Here is a 22,517-nt window from a genome sequence, read left to right as displayed (position 1 = left end):
CCTTTCTTCAGGAATGCCTGAAACATCGATTCTCCTACTCCTTGGATGCTGCCTGGCCTGCTGTGTTTTTCCAGCACCACATTTTTCAACTCTGGCCTCCAGCATCTGCAGTCCTCACTTTCTCCTAGTATCAGCAACTGGCAGGGGTCAGAGTCAAGAGTGCAATGCTGGAAAAACACAGCCAGTCAGGCAGCATCTGAGGAGCAGGAGAATCAACGTTTCAGGCATAAGCCCTTCATGAGGAATGCCCGAAACATCGATTCTCCTGCTCCTCAGATGCTGCCTGACCGGCTGTGCTTTTCCAACACCACACTCTCAACTCTGACCTCCAGCATCTACAATCCTAACTGGCTGGAGTCAGAGTCAAGATTAGAGTGGTGCTGGAAAAGCAAAGCAGGTCAGGGAGCATCCGAGGAGCAGGAAAATCGACGTTTCGGGCAAAAGCCTTTCATCAGGAAATGGCGGGAGTCAGGCAGGCAGAAGTAAAAATGGCATTCGGGCCCTCATTGTGTTATTTGACCATGATTTGCCCACATATACATTCAGCTCAATGGAGTAATTGGTGACTGAAGTGCAGGTCCTCTCAATAATGGAAAAGGACATTGATGCCCCAGTCAAGTGGCATAACATCTCACCACCTGATTTTGAGTGAACCCCACCCTGTTTATGTGCAAACATAGAGTGAATGAGGGCACAGCAAGCCAGGCAGCATCAGGAGGTGGGCAAGTCAACATTTCGTGCCTCCATCTCCTGACGCTGCCTGGCTCGCTGTGTTCTTCCATCCTCCTGCTTGTCTACCTTGGACACCAGCATCTGCAGGCCTTTTTGTCTCTAACCAAGAGTGAATAAGGAAGCAAGGGCACAGATGTCCTGGCCATAGAAACAAGTTACAAAATGTGGTTGTGCTTTGTAGCTGGGCATGGCCACCAGTCCTTATAGCTGGTGATTTTCGTTCTCAAGTGTGCTCTGAATTACAATGTCGGAAAGTACTGTTATTATATTACTATAGACTGAACTTCCAGTGATATATTTGAGACGAGGTTTGCCATGGAAAAGCAAGCTGCTTACCATGACAAAAATATCTGATGATTAACAAAATACGTAAACTGCCCAGTTCCATTTGTTTGACAATCCCTTAAATTTGTCTTTGTTCTGTTGTTTCTCAAACTGCTGGCTATTTTTCACAAACTGGTTTGGAGTTTTGTATTGTGTGTGTATCACATAGTGTGCTATCCATTCTGTTTAAATGTCCAAAATGGAAGCAAAATTGCCAAATGGCCATTGGACGAATAATATGAGGTTTTGTTTTATACATTTGTCCAAGGACACCCATTAGTAAAACTTAGTTAGTTCCCACTGTTGTCAAATTATTTTATGCCCCACAGATGCTTTACTGCTTCCAATTTTCTGCTTTATATAAGCATGAAACTGGGATAGATTCCAATCTGATTGACTAAAGTAGACCCCTGATTGCTGTAAATTTAGTGAGTTTTTTACTATGGACATAAAAGATTACTTTTCGCATTGTGCTTGTTATTCCAATAAATTAGACAGCAATTTACCAGCCAGCCAAAATGATGTTTGCTGCATGTGATGGAGTCTCCATGAAAGACTGCATTTAAAAAGAAGATAAAATTGCATGTACCTGCAAACATTCACTGATATAAATTACTGGAAAGAGAAATGATAGAGTAAACCCTGTGAAAATGGATAAAGATTGAACAGACTAATGAATTAGTGGGTAGGGGCAGGAAAAATTATCCATTCATCTCGATGCTGTAATATAACATAATTACATTATTTCTTGATAAAAGCAATCTTTTGCTCCTAAATTAGAAACTGCTCCTGGATTTTGAACATTCAGTCAAAATCTTTGGGAATGGTTTTAAAACATATTTCATAGAGATATGAAGGAATGCATTAAATTATGATGTTTTGTGGTTTCTGAAGCGCCTGCAGTTCAGTAAGTGAGATTTCATTGGGCCACATTTAAACAGTTATCATAAAATTAATCATTTATTATGTCAATGCCCGCCATTTGTCATTTGCAGGTTTCTCCAATTGCCATATATTATCTGAAGAGAGTCTTTTGCTAATTCATCTCGGCAGGGCGGTGAGAAATTCCAACAATGCAATATAGTTCTCTGTGATCTTCAGACTCACCCCCCCCCCCCGACTCCAAAAGTGACAAATTATATTTTTCAAAGCCCTTATAGTTTGCTCTGTTGGTTTAAAATTCAACAATTTTCACCCTCAAGGTGATAAGTCTTGTCCTCTAAAGGCAAGCACCACGCTTTATGTTCTCCTTAAATAAAAATAAATTTGCGACAAAGCCCTGCCCTTGTCTTCAGATTCTCAATGACGGTAGTTGCTGAAAGACAGAGTAAGGCCATATTAAAATTGACTAGCACTGACTGCTCAGACATTTACCTGTTTAAAAATAGATTTCAGCAGTGAAGAAACTTGACTGTTTTGAGAAGTGCTCACACAATGTCTCTTGAAAACAGCAGCAATTGTGGACAATCACAGAGAATGGTGCATGGAATCTATTGTATTGTTTCAAAAAGATATAACTGCCTGCGCTGTACACATATAATTAACTGCATTATAAAAACCTTTCTTTTTCTCTCAGTTGCAAATCATCATGCTGTACTCATTGAATGGTCGGTGGTTTGGAAGGTGTTAGCCAGTAATAAAGAAATGGAGTGATGTTTCACATCATTAAGGATACATGTTTATCCGTGTGCTATTTTTAACTACTTGGCTAACGAATTCAAGTGGACCTTTACTGCTTGTGGTTTTAACCCATGTAAGTTAATGACTTCATTAAAATAGTGAACAGGGAATTTCAACTGAATGCCTCATCCTTTGAACAAATAATTTTTCATCCAAAGAGCTAAATTTGTTCAATCAATTGCAAATGGGTCCAGGAACTACTCATGTCTTATTGTAGCTGACTTGAGCAGCCATTTTATCATGAATATTGCTTCATCAGTTAATCGATGCATCTGAAGTTTGGTTTTGACCTAACGCAGGAGCGTAAAACTGATTCCAGTCTTTATAAATTGCAATCAGAGTTTAGAGGAGTAATTCTGTGCGACAATTCAGATTATAATGTGTCCTAACTAATGGAGGTTGCCTGTTGTATCCTAGTGCTGGTGATGACCTTGTATAAAACTTGAATGAAAGTCAATATGAGAAAAAGATATTAGACCCAGTGACACTCATCCCTGTAATAACCAAGCAATTCCATTATTCCAGTTGCTACATCTTGAGTATCTAAAAAAGTCTGTAGCTCTGAGATTCTGGGTCCCTGCCCCAACCAGTGGGAGTGCACTGAAGTGGAATATCTAAAAGTTGGATGTATATGAAGCCTCGAACGTAGACACTCTCATGACCTGTTGAGTTGGGACAGACAATTTGGGTGCACCTGAAATGCCACCCAGCAAATTATGAAGAAATTCTTTTCACTGGAGTGGGGAATGTCCAGAATTAGGGCTTAGGTTTAGAGTGAGAGGGGAAAGATATAAAAGTGACCTAAGGGGCAACTTCTTCACACAGAGGGTAGTGCATGTATGGAATGAGCTACCAGAGGAAGTGGTGGAGGCTGGTACAATTATAGCATTTAAAAGGATCTGGATGGGTATATGAATAGGAAGGATTTGGAGGGACATGGGCCAAGTTCAAGCAACCGGGACAAGATTAGGTTGGGATATCTGTTTGGCATGGATGAGTTGAACCACAGTTCTGTAAGTTTTAGAATACTTATAGACAAAGATGAGAGTGGTCCTAAGGGAAGCTTACTAAAGTGGGCCAAGGCCAATTAAATTAAAATTCGGCAGGAGTTGGGAAATGTGTATTGTGGGCAGCTACTTGAAGGGAAGTCCACATTTGATATATAGGAGGCTTCCAAAGATAGATTGAAGATAGTGCAGGATAGGCATATCCCTATGAAAACAAGGGATAGGAAAGGCAAGATTCGTGAACCGTGGATGACAGGAGAAATTGTGTGACTAGCCAAGAGGAAAAGGGAAACATACATAAGGTCCAGGCAGCTAGAACAGAACAGGCCTTGGAGGAATAACAGGAGAGTAGGACCAATCTTAAGTGAGGAAACAAGTGGGCTAAATGGGGGCATGAAATAACTTTAGCGAGCAAAATTAAGGAAAATCCCAAGACCTTCGATTCATATATAAGAAGCAAGAGGGTAACTAGAGAAAGGATTGGTCCACTAAAGGATAAGGAAGGAAGGTTGTTAGTCGAGCAATAGGTGAGATTCTCAATGATTACTTTACATCAGTGTTCACCGAGGAACAGATGGTGATGAATGCTGAGATTAGAAACAGAAGTTTGTTTACTCCGGTTCATGTTGATATAAGGAGGGAGGAAGTGTTGGGTGGACTAAAGTATATTAAGGTGGACAAATCCCCAGGACTGGATGGGATCTATCCCAGGTTGCTGAGGGAGGTGAGAAGGGAACTAGCTGGGATCCTGGGATCTTTGTAGCATCCTTAAACGCAGGCGAAGTGTTGGAAGACTGGAGAGTTGCTAATGTTGTCCCCCTTTTCAAGAAGGCTAGTAGGGATATTCCAGGTAACTACAGACCAGTGAGTACTGAGAAAGGTACTGAGGGACAGGATCTATTTATATTTGGAAGAGAATGGGCTTATCAGTGATAGGCAACATGGTTTTGTGCGGGGGAAATCATGCCTTACCAAATTAATAGAGTTCATTGAGGAAGTGATCAAGTGGATAGATAAAGGAAGGGCTGTAAATGTCATATACATGGACTTTAGTAAGGCATTTGATAAGGTTCCCCAAGGTAAACTAATAGAGAAAGTGAAGTCACATGGTGTGCAGGGTGTTCTAGCTAGGTGGATAAAGAACTGGTTGAGCAACAGGAGACAGAGAGTAGTAGTTGAAGGGAGTTTCTCAAAATGGAGAAAGGTGACTAGTGTGTTCCACAGGGGTCAGTGTTGGGCCCACAGTTGTTTGTGACATACATAAATGATCTGGAAGAGGGCTTTGGTGGTCTGATCAGTAAGTTTGCAGATGACATGAAAAGTGATGGAGTAGCAGAAAGCATAAGGACTGTTAAAGAGTACAGGAAAATATACATAGACTGGAGAGTTGGGCGGAGAAGTGGCAGATGAAGTTCAATCCAGGCAAATGTGAGGTGATGCATTTTGGAAGGTGCAATTCTAGAGTGAACTATACTGTAAACAAAAGAGCTGGGGAAATGTTGATGAGCAGAGAGATCTGGGTGTTCAGGTCCATTGTACACTGAAGGTGGCTGCACTGGTGGATAGAGTGGTCAAAAAGGCATATGGTATGCTTGCCTTCATCGGACGGGGTATTGAGTATAAGAGCTGGCAGGTCATGTTAAAATTTTGCAAGACTTTGGTTCGGCAGCATTTAGAATATCGTATACAGTTCTGGTTGCCACATTACCAAAAGGATTAGATTAGATTAGACTTACAGTGTGGAAACAGGCCCTTCGGCCCAACAAGTCCACACCGACCCGCCGAAGCGAAACCCACCCATACCCCTACATTACCCCTTACCTAACACTACGGGCAATTTAGCATGGCCAATTCACCTGACCCGCACATCTTTGGACTGTGGGAGGAAACCGGAGCACCCGGAGGAAACCCACGCAGACACGGGGAGAACGTGCAAACTCCACACAGTCAGTCGCCTGAGTCGGGAATTGAACCCGGGTCTTCAGGCGCTGTGAGGCAGCAGTGCTAACCACTGTGCCACCGTGCCGCCCACTTGTAGACACTTTAGAGAGGGTGCAGAGAAGGTTGACGAGGATATTGCCTGGGATGGAAGGTGCGAGCTATGACAAGAGGTTGAGTAGGTTAGGATTGTTTTCATTACAAAAAAGGAGATTGAAGGGGAGACCTGGTTGAGGTCTACAAAATCATGAAGGGTTTAGACAGGGTAGATAGAGATAAGCTTTATCCCAGGTTGAAGGATTCAGTAACGAGAGGTCATGCATCCAAGATGGGAGGTGAAACGTTTCGGGGGATATACGTGGAAAATATTTGTTCCTGGAACGTGTTGTCAGCAGAGGTAGTAAAGGCAGGAATGGTAGATTCATTTAAGGTACATCTGGACAGATGCATGAGTAGTTGGGGAGCAGAGGGATACAGATCCTTAGGAATTGGGCGATAGGTTTAGCTAGTTAATTTGGATTGGTACAGGCTTGGAGGGCCGAAGGGCCTGTTCCTGAACTGTAGGTTCTTTGTTCTTCTTTAAAGGGTCTGTTTCCGTGCTGTACACCTCTATGACTCGATGACTCTAATTCAGACTTGGGGAACTAAATGACCAAAGAGGGGTGAGTGATGTGGAATTCTTACTGCTGTTTCAATAAGGTAACTGTTCATCTTTTATAAGGTAATTGGTGTAATTGTAAGGGATTACTTTTACTGTTCAGGTTTGAAGTCCTCCTTTGCATCCACAGCAACACTAATCTAACTTTTAGTTGGCATGAATTCCTCAACAGCTCAGGAGTGTGTGTTGGACATAGTTCTGATATGCACACCCCCCTCAGACCCTTAAATACCAAAAGAGCTGCAGATGCTGTAAATCAGAAATGGCTGTAAAAGCTCAGCAGGTCTGGTCTCATCTGTGGAGAGAAATCAGAGGTAACGTTTCAGATCCAGTGACCCTTCCTTCGATGTTTGCGTTCTGAGGAAGGATCACTGGACCCGAAACATTAACTCTGATTTCTCTCCGCAGATGTTGCCAGACCTGCTGAGCTTTTCCAGTAATTCCTAGTTTTGCCCCTCAGACCCTTGCCTTTCTTCACTATTCCAAAAGCAAATTTTGGATATTGTTTGGTTTGAAGTGCGATCATGGTCAAATGTCTTGATCATGTCTTCTGTGGCATTGTCAAGTCTACCATGAGGCACAAACCCCAAAGGCAGACCTTGTAAGCTTCACATCAGTAAAGTCCTTGTGTTGAGCACACTGCTGTGTTGTACGTGATCTCAGAAGAGGTGAGTCATCCAGAGTTGAAAAAAAAAGAAAGCACAGCTGTGAGCTGCCAATCTCTGAATGAAAAAAGAAGATCTCAGTGAAAACACTTATGAAATGAAAATGGCTGCAATCTTTCCTGACCAGCTGTTTCCTGTTCAAATTGTCTCAGATACGAGGCAAAACTGGTCATTCTCTTCTTGAATTATGCAGTAGTTATGGATTTGTTAAACAGAACAGATGGAATCCAAAGGTAGGTTGTGTAAAGAGAGAGAAAGGGGGAGAGGAAATATTTCTTTCAGTTTCTCAGTTGTTTGCCTTCAGTTGTGCTGAGAACTTGTGTGCTTACTGAGTTATGATATGACCACTCTCTAAAACTGACTAGTTTTTCAAACCTAATCATATATTCCAATTGTAACTTGATAAACCCAGGCCTGGATATGCTCCCTCTTAGCTGGGATCCCATTGTCCAAGTGATTGGACTTGGCAGTTTGTTTCTACCCAGTTGAATATCTTGAACACTGGTAATGGAATTGGAAATGTAGTTCATTCACATTCCTCTGAAGTGTTTGGCTCTAATGGGATTTTGCATTCATGCTGCTTCCATCTCATTGGGATTGGAATGTTAATGCAAACTGGGTAGACATCTTTGCTGTTAGTTTAGTTCACTCTAGTCTGGGCTTTGAAAAGTCTATTTTGATAAATTCAATTCATGTTGCATTAGAAGTCATTATTTGGCATAAAATATATCTCCATAACTGCTTGTAGGTTCATTTTGTAATAAAGCCATAACTCTCCATAGTATGCACAGTAATGTACTTTACATTGCTAACAGAAACATGCCATGGAAATTTTATTTGCCAAAAACAAGGGACAAAGGCAGTATAGAGAAATATATTTCAGCTCAGCAATGATCCCATTGAATGGTGGAATAGGTCCTAGGACCCTATTCATTTTCATATGTTTCTATTTAAGTCTACAGGTTGCTCATCTTGATTAATTCGCTTGTCTCAGAAATAAAGCTGGATCATAATACAAAATAAATATACCCTTCTTGGATACAAACATCCAAAGTTTAAGAAAAATATGAACAGTTTAGCATTTCCAATGGGAAATTGTGACAAAGGATTCTTGCTTGTAATGTCACGAGACACACTGATTAAAACCAAATTATCATTAATGCATTATGATGCTATTGCCCAGAATAATTCTCACCCCAATTTGTGTTAAATCAATGTTCGTAAAGATTATTTGTTTGGTGCTGGTGTCTCCCAGTTTTCCAGTGATGCTGTTACAGTCCTTGATTGAACTTATTTTCAGTTTTAAATCTCTCAAACTTTGAAGGCAATGTTCTTCTCAAACTGGAAATCGCAGGACCATTTGCAGAAGGTCAAATTCACAGCAATACAGCCGAATACATCAGCATTCACATTGAACAGGGTGGAGATGGTGGCAGAAGGAGGAGGAACCGTCAGCAGGTGCCGGTGTCTCGGGGCACTAACTCCATTTGATTTGAGACAGTTGTGATCAGTGATTTGTAAGCTACTTCAGGCCAGCTAGTCCTATTGGGTTCTCTAATGGGAATGTTGACCAACACGATTACATGTGTTAATGTGTAGTACAGAGCATAACTGAAGTCCAATTCAAGTTGTTGGAGGTCATTCTGAGAGACCGGATTTACAAGCATTTGGAAAGGCAAGGACTGATTAGGAATACTCAACACAGCTTTATGCATGGGAAATCATATGTCACAAACTTGATTGAGTTTTTTTTGAGGACGTGACCAAGAAGATTGGTGAGGGCAGGGCAGTAAATATTGTCTACATGGAGGCGAAAGTGAGGACTGCAGATGTGGAGATTAGAGTCGAGAGTGTGGCGCTGAAAAGCACAGCAGGTCGGGCAGCATCCGAGGAGCAGGAGAATCGACGTTTCGGGCAAAATCCCTTCATCAGGAATGAGGCTGGGAGTGTAGGGCGTGGAGAGATGAATGGAAGGGGGCTGGGGGGAAGGTAGCTGAGAGTGCAATAGATGGATGGAGGTGGGGGTAAAGGTGACAGGTCGGAGGAGAGGTTAGAGTGGATAGGTGGGAAGGAAGATGGACAGATGGGGCGGGTCATGAGGACAGTGCTGAGTTGGAAGGTTGGAACTGGGGTAAGGTGGTGGGAAGGGGAAATGAGGAAATTGGAGAAATCCACAATGATGCCATGGGGTTCGAGGGTCATGATGAAGAAGATGATAAAGGGCTTTTGCCTGAAACATTGATTTTCCTGCTCCTCGTTGTCTACATGGACTTTAGCAGGGCCTTCAACAAAGTTTGCATGGTAGACTGGTTCGTAAACTTAGACCATATGGGAGTCAGGGAGGGCTTGCCAATTGGGTACACAATTGGCTTGATGGTAGGAAACAGAGGGTGATAGTAGAGGGTTGTTATTCGGACTGGAAGCCTGTGACCAGCGGTGTTCTGCAGGGATCAGAGCACTGTTGTTCGTCATTTCTATAAAAGGTTTGGATGAGAATATAAGAAACATCGTCGGTAAGTTTGCAGATGATGATGTAGTGACAGTGAAGAAAGTTATCTAAGATTACAAAGAGATCTCGATTAGCTGGGCCAATGGGCTGAGGAGCTGCAGATGAAGTTTAATTTAGGTAAATACAAGGTGTTACATTTTCGTAAAACAAACCAGGGCGGGACTTCCATAGTTAATGGTAGGACACTGGGGAGTTCTGTCAAACAGGAAGATGTACAGGTTCAGGTAGATAATCCCTTGAAAGTGGTGTCACAGGGAGACAGGGTGGTGAACAAAGCATTTGGCATGCTTGCCTTCATTGGTGAGAGTATTGAGTGCAAGAGTTGGGGCGTCATGCTTTGGCTGTATAGGACATTGGTGGGGCCACTTTCAAAGTACTGTATACAGATCTGATCCTTCCTATAGCAGGGTGATGTTATTAAATTGGAAAGGGTGAAGAAAATGTTTACAAGGATGTACCAGGACAGGAGGGTTTGAGTTATAAGGAGAGGCTGGATAGATTAGGACTTTTTTTCCTGGAGTGTAGGAGGTTGAGGGGTGATTTTTTTTCCAGGTTGATAAAATCATGAGGGGCATAGATAAGGTGAATAGCAAAGGTCTTTTCTCTAGGGTAGGGGAAAACTACTGGGCATATTTTTAAGGTGAGAGGGGAAAGGTTTAGAAGGGATGTGAGGGGCAACCTTTTCACACAGGATGGTTCGCATGTGGAATGAACTGAAGAGGAGGTGGTAGATGCAGGTTCAGTTACAGCATTTAATAGACATTTGGATAAGTATATGAACAAGAAAAGTTTAGAAGGATATGGGCCAAATGCAGGTAAATGGGACTAGTTTAGTTTGGGAAACTTGGTTGGCATGGACTAGTTGGACCAACAGGCCTGTTTCCATGCTGTCCGACTCTTAAAAAGGCAGTTATAGATGATACAATTACAAATGATCAAAAAAAGATTATCACATTTTTCCTCAATTTATTTGTTGATTTGTGTGTTAAAAAGGTGGGCAGAATCCCTATCCCTTAACCTCTGGGAAGATTCTTATTGATCTTGAGAGAATAGATAATTTTTTTAAAAAAGGCAACATCACCGTAAAGTCCCTACCATGTAGAAGCAGGTCATTCAGCCCATCAAGTCCATACTGACTATCCAAAGTGCATCCCATCCAAATTCACCCTATCCCAGTAGCTCTGCATTTCCATGGCTAACCCACTTAGCCTGCACATCCCTGGACACTATGGGCAATTCAGCATTCTGCCTAACCTGTATAGCTTTGGACTATGGGAGGAAACCCATGCCGTCTCAGGGAGAATGCACAAACTCCACACAGACAGTTGCTTGAGGGTGGAATCAAACCCAGGCAGCAGTGCTAACCACTGAGCCACCATGCTATCCATACTCTTACCAGGTAAAGGGCTGGTCTCTCATTAGAGAGAGATGACTGGTGTTGGTTTAAACTCAGGGTCATCATGCCTCAGGTAAGGGGAGAGGTTGAGAAGGAGAATCCTCCATGAGAGAGTACAGGAGAGTGTGGTATCTTGCAGAACTTACTCAGCACCTTCTCCGAGCTGCATGGGGTGAAATAGATGATCAGCAAAGAGCAGTGACATAATCTGTGCCACTTAATTCTGGAGGAAATCACACCTATTATTTTCTCTTGACCGAAAACTAAAATTATGATTGAATTTCAACTGCATTTGCTTTTGCACCTCAACATCTTCTGGTATTGATTTTCCACCAGATTTCCTTTTATGTTTAGAGTTGTAGATCTGTATAACACGGAAGCAGACCCTTCAGTCCAACTTGTCCATTGCTGACCCTAAATGTGTCTAGTCCCATTTGCCAGCATTTGGTCCATATCCCTCCAAACCCTCCCTATTCATATACCCATCCAGATGCCTTTTAAATGTTGCAATTGGACCAGCCTCCACCACTTCCTCTGGCAGCTCATTCCATACACACACCACCCTCTGTGTAAAAACGTTGCCCCTTAGGTCCTTTATAAATCTTTCCCCCTCAACTGAAACCTATACCCTCTAATTTTGGACTTGAAGTAACCTCAATGATAATATTTTGGAAGAGGTTAGTGCAGACAATACCTGACATTGGAATGATGTTTGAAGAATATTTGCGCACACACAAATTCAAGAACTTGATTTGTGTTGATCTTCTGCTTTTTTTTTTGCAGTTGGTGCACAATTGGACCATTCCGCTAAGCCCACAAAGGAATCAACTCCTCAAGACAAAGACATTTGAAATGGCCAGCAGGTAAATGCCTATCTGAGACTATAATGACTTAAGTCCATTTTCAGATGGCAGCCCAGTCCAGGAAGTGAGCCCAACAGTAATGAGGAGTAAACGTCAATATCTCCGGGCTTCACAGAAATAACTCTGATGGCTGCTGCACTACATCCCCTACCCACCGTTTCCCTCCCTGAGCTTACCCTTTCTCTGGGCATTTCCTGTTATTGTTTTATGGTATGCAGGTGTCTCTGGCTGGGTCAGCCTTTACTGCACAATCCTTATCATCTTGTAAAAAATGACAGTGACTGCCTTGCTCAACTGGTGTAGTCCTCGGTGTGCTGAGACACTCGCAATGCTGGGAGGAAAGGGATTCTCAGTATTTTGACCCGGCAACAAGAGTGAACGGCATTACAGTTCAAGTCGGTTGTGTGTGCCTTAGAGAGCAACATGCAGGGCACAGTGTGCCCATGTATTCTACTGCCATTGTCCATCGAGGGTGTAGAAGTTGCCAGTTTGGAAGTTGCTTTCAAAGGCACCCTGTGTGGGCATCTTGTGGACGGTACTCGCTGCTATTCCTATCTTACTGTGCACCATTCCCAGAACAAGTCACTACTCAGGATATCCACTGAAAGACCAGCATTCCTTGCTCCTCGCTATCCCATTGTGCACCTGGATGGGCACTGTCAGTCTGGAGCTCCGTGGCATGGTCCCTGATATTTGTGCTGGACGTGGCACTGGGCAAAACTCGAGCATGAGCTGAGATGTTGGTACATAGTGTCCAACATGGAGGCTGTTTGGAAAAAGTGCCGAGCTTGTACCCACTATGTTTCAGGTTGCGATTTCTCAGCATCTAACTTATATGACAAGTTTGGTAATCAGAATATTAATGAAGCGACTTGTGCCATTAGTAATATGTTTATCAAGCTATAGGCCCCTTTAATTGGCAATTCGTCACCTGCTGAGCAAGATACTCACCACACTGCTTATGAAAAACATAAAAAGTGGTGTGACATGTCCCTTTTATCAGGATCGGCCTCAAGATATCTTATGTCCCATTTCTGCATAAGATGCTACTTTCCATCTGCCTGTTCTAACAAAGCTTCTTACTGCAGCCAGGAGATGGAGGTCTGCTTTGCAAACACCTGTATCAAAACCAAAATAGAATACAATCCCTATAGTGTGGAAACAGGTCCTTCGGCCCAACAAGTCCACACCAACCCACCCAGACCCATTCCTCCACCCTATTACCCCTGACTATCGCACCTAACCTACACATCCTTGAACACCATGGGCAATTTAGCATGGCCAATTCATCTAACCTTTGGATTGTGGGAGGAAACTGGAGCACCGGAGGAAACCCATGCAGACTTGGGGAGAATGTGAAAACTCCACACAGACAGTCGCCTGAGGTTGGAATCGAACCTGGGACCCTGGTGCTGTGAGCCACCATGCTGCCCCTAAGGGTGTAAGGTCAGCAGTTGACTGAATGCAGGGTGTAGTTGGGGCACAGTAGGAAACAAAGGACTAACTATTAAGTATGTGTGGATGATGGAAAAAGGAGGCTGATTACTGTGGGTTTGTCAAGGGAGCAAATGAGTGGATACTCTATGTTTGTGTGTGTGTGAGTGAGAGAGTGAGAGTGTGAGTGATTTCTGCATGTATTTGAGAGGGAATAAGGACATTACGGTATGGTGGGTTCATGAGGGTAGAAGGGCTGTCCTGAGGAACATTGATAACTTGGCTATGTTAGTACCCGTGATAGGTTGAAGAAGTTGGTATCCTTCTCCCTGAATAGAAGGCTGAGAAGAAATAGAGTCGTACAGCATGGAAACAGATCCATTGGACCATCCAGTCCATGCCCACCATGTTCCCAAACTAAACTAGACCCACTCCCTGCATTTGGCCTACATCCTTCCAAACATTTTCTATTCATCTACTTGTCCAAATATCTTTTCAACATTGTAATTGTACCCACATCCACTTCCTTTGGCAGTTTATTCCACTTACAAACCACCCTCTGTATGGGAAGGTTGTCCCTTAGGTCCCTTTTAAAGCTTTCTCCTCTCAATTTAAAAACACGCCCTACGGTTTTGAACTCTCCCACCTTTGGGAATAGACCCTTGCTATTCACCTTTGCTCCTCATGCTTTTATAAACCTTTATGAGGTCTCCCCTCAGCTTCCTACACTCCAGTGAAAATAGTCCCAGCCTATTTTTATAATTCAAACCCTCCATTCCCGGCAACATCCTGGTAAAACATTTCGGAACACTTGCCAGTTTAATGACATCCTTCCTGTAAAAGGGCACCCAGAACAGGACACAGCATTGCAGGCAAAGCCTCACCAATGTCCTGTACAATTTCAACATGTCGTCACAACTCAAAGCTCTGGAGGTTTTCAAAATCACGGGTTAGCTGAAAGTGGCTCAACTAAGCATTCAAGAGTGTATTGGATGGTTTTTTGGATAGTAGGTGCTGGGATCTGGGGGAGAGGCAGGAGATTGGCACTATCGGAAAGATGTTGTGAAACGTCAAAGAGTTCAGAAAAGATTTACAAGGATGTTGCCAGAGTTGGAGGATTTGAGCTACAGGGAGAGGCTGAACAGGCTGGGGCTGTTTTCCCTGGAGCGTCGGAGGCTGAGGGGTGACCTTATAGAGGTTTACAAAATTATGAGGGTCATGGATAGGGTAAATAGGCAAAGTCTTTTCCTTGGGGTAGGGGAGTTCAGAACTAGAGGGAATAGGTTTAGGGTGAGAGGGGAAAGATATAAAAGAGACCTACGGGGCAACTTTTTCACACAGAGGGTGGTACTTGTATGGAAGTGGTGCAAGAAATGAGCTGCAAGAGGAAGTGGTGGAGGCTAGTACAATTGCAACATTTAAAAGGCATTTGGATGGGTATGTGAATAGGAAGGGTTTGCGGGGATATAAGCTTGGTGCTGTCAGGTGGGACTAGATTGGGTTGGAATATCTGGTTGGACCAAGGAGTCTGTTTCCATGCTGTACATCTCTATGACTCTACGACTTATAATGGACTGAATGGACTCCTTCCATACAGTGACCATTTTGTGATTCTGTGATTCTCTGTGAACAATAGGTTTACAATGTGCTTGTAAAGCACGGGTTTTCAGAGTCTGGGATACATTGCTGAAGGATGTGGTGAAGGTAGATTCGAAGGGGATTGGATAAGTTCCTGTGGAGAGCAAATTTAAAGGGCTTCAGTGAAAGTTTAGGGGAATGGAACTAATTTGCAGTTCTTACAGTGACTTGGCACTGACACAAAGGTCTGTATGCACTGTATGATTTAATTATTTATGTGCACTTTTTTTTCAGTTGCTATTCCCACCCGAGTTAAGGTGATGACCACTTCTTCACAGGTAGACAGGGTGATGAAGAATGCATTTGACACACTTGCCTTCTTTGGTCAATGCATTCAGTACAGGATTTGGGATGTCATGTTGTGGCTATACAGGAGATGTTTAGAATACTGCATTCAATTCTGGTCTCCCTGCTATAGGAAAGATGTTATTAAACCTGAAAGGGTTCAGTAAAGATTTACAAGGATGCTTCCAGGTTTGGAAGATTTGAGCTATATGGAGAAGTTGACTAGGCTGGGGCTGTTTTCCCTGGAGTGTCAGTGGCTGAGGAGTGACCTTATAGAGATTTATAAAATCATGAGGGGCATGGATAGGATAAATAGACAAGGTTGAAAATGTGTTGCTGGTTAAAGCACAGCAGGTCAGGCAGCATCCAAGGAATAGGAAATTCAACGTTTCGGGCATAAGCCCTTCATCAGGAATGAGGTTGTCCTGAGCTGGGGTAGGGCTGATTGCAGGGAATGTAGGTAGCGACGCATGGCTGCAAGGGTGGAGTGGAGGGAGGTCTGTTGCTGGAGGCTTCGGATTTGTTGTAGGTACAGGTTGTCCTGGTTGGGTCCAAATTTTGTTGGTTGGAATGTAGTTCGGAGTCCGTGTGGGATCAGTCGGTTCCGTAGGCAGGTGCTGAGGAAGGAGATGTGGCTGTGGTAAGGAGTCTGTTTGAGAACGTGGCTGAAGAGTTTCTGTGCAGAGGAGATGACCTGGGGGGGTGCAGTGAGAGAGAGACTCACTGAAATCCTTGTAGAGGGAGGAAGAGAGCTTCTTCAAGGAAGGCATCCTTGCAAGAGGATTCGCAGTAGGTTAAAATCTTCGGGTAAAAAATGAGGTCTGCAGATGCTGGAGATCACAGTTGAAAATGTGTTGCTGGTTAAAGCACAGCAGGTCAGGCAGCATCCAAGGAATAGGAAATTCGACATTTCGGGCATTAGCCCTTCATCAGGAATCATTCCTGATGAAGGGCTTATGCCCGAAACGTCGAATTTCCTATTCCTTGGATGCTGCCTGACCTGCTGTGCTTTAACCAGCAACACATTTTCAACTGTGATCTCCAGCATCTGCAGACCTCATTTTTTACACTTAAATAGACAAGGTCTTTTTCCAGACTTGGGGGAGTCCAGAACCAGAGGGGCATAGGTTTAGGATGAAAGGGGAAAGACATAAAAGGGACCTGAGGGGCAACTTTTTCACGCAGAGGGTGGTAGGTGTATGGAATGATCTGCCAGAGGAAGTGGTGGAGGCTGGTACAATTCCAACATTTGAAAGTTATCTAGATGGGTATATGAATAGGAAGGGTTTAGAGGGATATGAGCCGGGTGCTGGCAGGTGGGACTAATTCAGTTTAGGATATCTGGTTAGCATAGATGAGTTGGACTGAAGGGTCTGTTGCCATGCTGTACAGCTGGAAGCCTCTATAAAAATAATATTTATTAAAAGCTCAGTTTTGAGTCCCCCCCTGACACTTACTGCGCTATTCTGTTGATTTGATGTGTTATTGACTGTGGATAGTTTTGGATTGCAATTGAAGCTGCTGCTGTTTGTTTTATGAAGTTTAGTTACGGGTTTTGGTTGATGTTTTCAAAGTGTTTAGGGCTCAAATACACATGGTAATATGGATGGTTAAGTTGTACAGTGTTAGTGGGACCAGGTATCAGCAGCAGTGTGATGTTTTACAGTGAGACTAATTATGTATAAGACAAATGTCCACCAATTCACTGGTGACCTAAAGATTTGACTGTTGGACTGAGATTTACATGAATGGGTTGCTTAATAGTGCACCCTCTAGTGGAGAGTCAAAACAATGATGACAACTATTTACTTCATCATTATTTTGTTATTCTGCAAAAATGTTTGCTGACACAGAAACTGTGGGCTACGTGCTCATTCAAACTATGCATGCACAAGCTTCCAGATCCTCTAAGTTGTTATGTCATGCACAAATTGCACAGAACGGTGCAACGTTGAAATGAGGTTCAGATGAGACCTCCAGTATCTGTTGAGGAAGCAGTGGAAGGGGAGGGGGACGGTGTATCGGAGAGGGTGTGTGGGAGAAGACTGAACAGGGAGGAATAGGACTGGTGGGGTGAGCAAGAGTATCAGAAAAGTGGGGGAGGGATGGTATCAAAGGGGCTTTTCCTGACTAAGGTTGTTGGCCATTCCAGTAATGAGAGTGAGGGCTGACCAGTCCACTCTGATTATCATTCTGCAGTATCTAGGCCATGATGTAACTTCTAAGATTCCTGAGTGTTGCCAGGATTTCCTCCTTCCTTTCATCCCCTTCACCCCATACAGTACTGCCACAAAGTTCACCAAATTAACTGTGATAGGGTGTGTGTGGGGTGTTTGCCACCGGTGATCTCCTCTGTGTGGGAGACTGGGACTGGATTCCTTAGTTGTCACAATCACGTCTTAATTATTTGACACTTTGCTATTCCTCTGTTCTGCTGGTTGGTCTCCTGCCTTCCACCTTTTAATAAAATTCACCTCATCCATACCTCTTCCAGCAGCTCTCAAACCCTGACCCTCCAAAATATTAATGCTTCTCCAGTTCTGGCCTTGAGTACAGCACTGATGTTAATCAATCCACATCTGGTGGCTGTCTCTTTATATACCTGGATTTTATTGTTGTGGAATTCTGTCTCAAAACCCTGCCCCATCTCTTCACCTCTTTTTCTTCCTTTAAGACACTTTCCAAGGTCTATCTGTTTGAACAAGTCTTCCATCATTTGTCGTAAAATCACTTCTGTTCTGATAGAAAGTCAAGATCTGAAACATTAACTCTGTCGCTTGCTCCACAGATGCTGCCAGACTACCTGAGGATCTCCAACATTTTCTGTTTTTATTTCTCATACAATCTTATACGACTTGGTGTCAAGTCTTGTTTGAAACCCATTCCTATGAAGGGACTAATGGATGCATTACTAGACTTGAAGTGCTATATAAAGTCATGTTGTTGTCATTAACCATATTTGACTGCCTGGGCAGTTGCATGGACAGCATGGGAATTGCAGGTAGACAGGGTGGTGAAGGAGGCGTGCGATACACTTGCTTTCATTGCATTCAGAATAGAAATTGGGATGTCATGTTGCGCTGTACAGGACATTGGTCAGGCTGTGTTGAAATGAGTTTGCAGAGATAAAAAATGTTTGGGCAACAGCAAATGAGACGTGGTCATTTGATCATGCATTCTGTCAGTCTAATGCAGTGAGAGGCCAGAGATTACTCTGAAGCTGGCCTCAGTGTGAGGGACCAATCACCCCCTTAATCTTCAGCTCAGAGGAGGAAGAAAAGTCAATGATGTTCTATTTTAAACACAATTACATTGTCTTTTCTTGTAGCATTAACAGGGCGGCACATACTTCCTCCCCCCGTATACTATTGGTTAATTAGTGCTGGCTTGTTCAACTATGGATTTCTAGTGCATCAATCTATTATTAGTCTTGTTGCTGTGATCTGAATGGATCCCTTTTGGTATGTGGGAAACTGCACTCTCCATGGTCACTTGTGACCTTTTATTTCTCCGCTCTGACGTCTGTGTCTGTTACTTTGTTCGAGATTATAACTGGACTTTCTTAGAGATTTCACACCATTCCAACCCTCTTAACAGCTGTACTTAATAAGACAGGGAGGCCCCTCTCGATTACTCTATTACTCAAAATTAGATTTTTAAACCTTTCCTTCTAATTTTCTGTTTAATGATTTTATATATATGTGTGTGTGTGTGTGTGTGTGTGTGTGTGTGTGTGTGTGTGTGTGTGTGTGTGTGTGTGTGTGTGTGTGTGTGTGTGTGTGTGTGTGTGTGTGTGTGTGAAATCTATAATTTTTTAGAAAACTATATCTACGATTATCTTAAAGAATCTTAATTACAACTTACTTGTAGTATTACAGCTGGTCAGAAAAAACTTAAAAGAAATAACTAATTGGTATGAAATGTTCTTATCTTCAGGATAGCAAAGAATAGTACATTCAACCTTACTGAAAGGAAACAGACAACTATTGTTTTAAGTGCTGCGAGCACAAGCCTTACCCACACTCTCTTAGTACTACGAAATATACTGCGAAGTTGGAGCTTTCATTGGCCATTTTTTCTGTACTGTCATGGGGCAGCCCTAACAAGCCACTTTTAAAATCTTGTGTTCAATTCCGGTCTCCCTGCTCTGGAAAAAAATTGCTTGAAACTTGAAAGAGCTCAGAAAACATCTACAAGGATATTGCTGGGATTGGAGGGTTTGACGTATTGGGAGAGGCTGAATAAGCGAGGCTTTTTTTCCCTGGAGAGTCGGAGGTTGAGGGATGGATGACCTTATAGAGGTTTATAAAATTATGAGGAGCACAGATAGGGTTAATATCAAAAGGTGTTTTCCTTCGGGTAGGTGAGTCCAAAACTAGAGGGCACAGGTTTAATGTGAGAGGGGAAAGATTGAAAAGGGAACTGTGGAGTGTTTCATGCAGAGGGTAGTACGTGTATGGAATGAGCTGCCTGAGGAAGTGATGGAGGCTGGTGCAATTACAACATTTAAAAGGTATCTGGATGGGTATATGAATGGGAAGGGTTTAGAGAGATATGGGCCATGTACTGGCAAATGCACCTAGATTAATTTAGGATATCTGGTCAGCATGGATAAGTTGGACCAAAGGGGCTGTGTTATAAAACTCTGTGACTTGTTATATAGAATGTTACAACTGTCTTTGACCAACAATTGCACATCTTTTGCAGCAATGACATCAGTTTGAGTATACTGGCCTTTCTCAAGAACAATGAAATGGTTCCACTCTCCATTCATCACCATTATCTCGACGCAAATGTTGAGACTCAAGTTGCCATTGCATCCATCATTTTGGCTGGAGTCTACGCGCTTATTATATTTGAGGTAAGTCCTTTCTGCCCATTGAGTAACCCATTCTGCCCCATCCTAGAAAATCTAAAACATATTGCAAAGTTAACTTCAATTTGATAACTTTTTTTCATTGTGAATGAAGGAATTCCAGCATCCCAATTTAATTATGTAATCTAAGAAGATCCCTATTATTGTCAAACATTCATCCATTCATCATCTGATTAAGTCTTGCTGCATCCCAGCTAATATATAAAGCAATGGAGCATATAGCTGAATGATTCTAGTTTGTAATGCCAGTTAATGGTATTGTTAGCAGCTCAGACAGTACTCATTACTAGTTATTCGTACTGATGTAGCACAGACAAGCTGGGTTGCTGGGGGATGGGGGTGGGCTGCTATGTCTTCATGGATGGAGATCTGTGGCACTGTATGTACTGCCCTCCGATCTGAAAAGATCTTTGATAGAAAGGTGAGAAAGCTAGGATTCAGGAGCAAGCAGAAGGATGTGCACTGCGGCCAATCCAACGAAAGGCTGGAGTTGAACGATCCTTTGAAGAGATCCCAGGAATTGACAAGGTTACAGTTCTTGGCTTCTCTGAATGTACACAAGTACACATTCAGAAGGGTTTAGCTTAAACGATTTGTCAATACACAAGATCCAAATCTGTTGTATAACAGGTTATTATTATCAGACCAAATCCAATCAGATTGAATTACATAGTGACAAAATTACTTTGCATGCTGCAAATGGCTAGATGCAGTGTCACCACATGATATAGAACATTTATTTATTCCATCACTTCACATCTGTCTGAATGCCTTAATATTTAATGGCATTATCACTAAATCCTCATTATCCATATCCTGGATAATACACTTAATAGAAACGGAACGGGACTAACTATATAAAGCACTCTGGTTAAAAGAGTCATTTAAAAGTTAGCGGTCCTACACTGAGTCTCCATAGTCTGTCCATTATCTACAAGGCACATGTCAGGCAGGTAAGGCAATACAATCCACTTACCTGGATGAGTGTGGAGCCAGTTACACTCATGAATTGGCACCATCCAGAACAAATAGTCTGCTTGTTTGGCATCCCACCCACCATCGTCTTCTGTTCCAACATTCACTCCCTTCACCATCAATGAAAGTAGCAGCAGTTAGTACGATCTACAGGATACACTGCAGAAACTCACCAAAACTTCTCAAAACTCATGGGCTGTCCCATCTAGAAGGACATGGGAGCACCACATTCAAGTTTCCCTCCAAGTCTCACATCATCCTGGCTTGGGCGTCTGTCACTGAGTCAAAATCCAGGAACTCTCTTCCTAACCACCTTGTGGGTGTACCAACACCATACACACTGCAGAGGTTTTGGAAGACACCTTTTCAAAGACAGGTAAGAATTGGCAATAAATGCTGGTCCAGCCAGCAACACCCATATCCTGTGTGCAAATTTAAAAAAAAACAATGTGTCTTATGTACACCAGGATCCATATGTTGTTTCTTGTAGATGATAGTGAAGGGATCGTTTATCAGTGATATATTTAATAATGAAAGACTCATGGAGCAATATAGCTTTAAATGGCCTTGCAGTAGATCTTGAGCTTTTGCGATAATTGGATGGACATTAGTAAATTGGAAACTCACCGTACATTACTCCCAATGATTACTTCTGTTGAGTTCAATTGGTACAGATGTAAAGCATGATGATAACTTGCTGTTATCCATACCCCACAACCACAGAAAGTTGGGATTACTCTTTTAAGTAGCCTGTGGTGCACTGAAATCACACTAAAGTAATTGTGCCTTCCCTACTTCTGAGTCCCAAATGCTCCCAGTTTCCAATGTTTTGTGAAAGTTATTGTTACAGACATGCGGGGGATTACAGAAACAATTATGTTCTGATATTTTACTAAGTACCAGAATCAGATGGATATAACTTAATAATAATGAACTGTTATTTGAATGAGATTTTATTGTCCTGTGTACTCAAGTATAGGAATACAGGAGCACAGTGAAAAATATACAAAGTCACCATTCTCCACTGCCATCTTGGTTCCAAAAACCAGAATTAACACAAAACTGAAATAAAAAGAATCAAGCTAAAAGAAAAAAAGTCCAGATCTAGAAGAAAGAAAAATATCCAGATCTTAAATCACATCTCAATAAAGGTGTGTAGAATAATCACCCTCTGATACAGATGTCTGAGCCTAGCCACAGCCACAGCCCAAGCCTTTTGCTGCTGCTACTTCTGGTCTTCAGGAGGAGCTTTGCTGCCACTGAAATTGCTGCTCACATTTCGATGAGAGGAATCACAACCTCGCTACTGCCGCCCACCGTTCTGCGAACGGCTTGCTTTTGCTGCCGTGCCAACAGAAAAGGTTTTAAAGAAAACATTAGATTCTCTACAGTGTGGAAACAGGCCCTTTGGCCCAACCAGTCCCTCCAAAGAGTAACCCACCCAGACCTATTTCCCTCTGACCAATGTACCTAACACTATGGGCAATTTAGCATGGCCAATCCACCTGACCTGCACATCTTTGGACTGTGGGAGGAA

At 42.7% G+C, this 22,517-nt stretch overlaps 1 protein-coding gene across 1 annotated transcript in view; it reads left to right on the top strand.

The window, feature by feature from the left end:
* Window positions 1-22,517, top strand: part of oca2 (oculocutaneous albinism II) — a 539,836-nt gene that overhangs the window by 163,039 nt on the left and 354,280 nt on the right. Inside the window, exons 7-9 of the mRNA XM_060826999.1 lie at window positions 8,305-8,462; window positions 11,693-11,772; window positions 19,837-19,990. Of these exons, the coding sequence (XP_060682982.1) occupies window positions 8,305-8,462; window positions 11,693-11,772; window positions 19,837-19,990 (392 nt within the window). The remainder of the gene's footprint in view (window positions 1-8,304; window positions 8,463-11,692; window positions 11,773-19,836; window positions 19,991-22,517) is intronic.

The sequence above is a fragment of the Hemiscyllium ocellatum genome, chromosome 6, assembly GCF_020745735.1.
Source record: "Hemiscyllium ocellatum isolate sHemOce1 chromosome 6, sHemOce1.pat.X.cur, whole genome shotgun sequence".
In the NCBI taxonomy this organism is placed as follows: Eukaryota; Metazoa; Chordata; class Chondrichthyes; order Orectolobiformes; family Hemiscylliidae; genus Hemiscyllium; species Hemiscyllium ocellatum.
The sequence above is the reverse complement of the archived record's forward strand: the minus strand, read 5'-3'. Positions and strand labels throughout refer to the sequence as shown.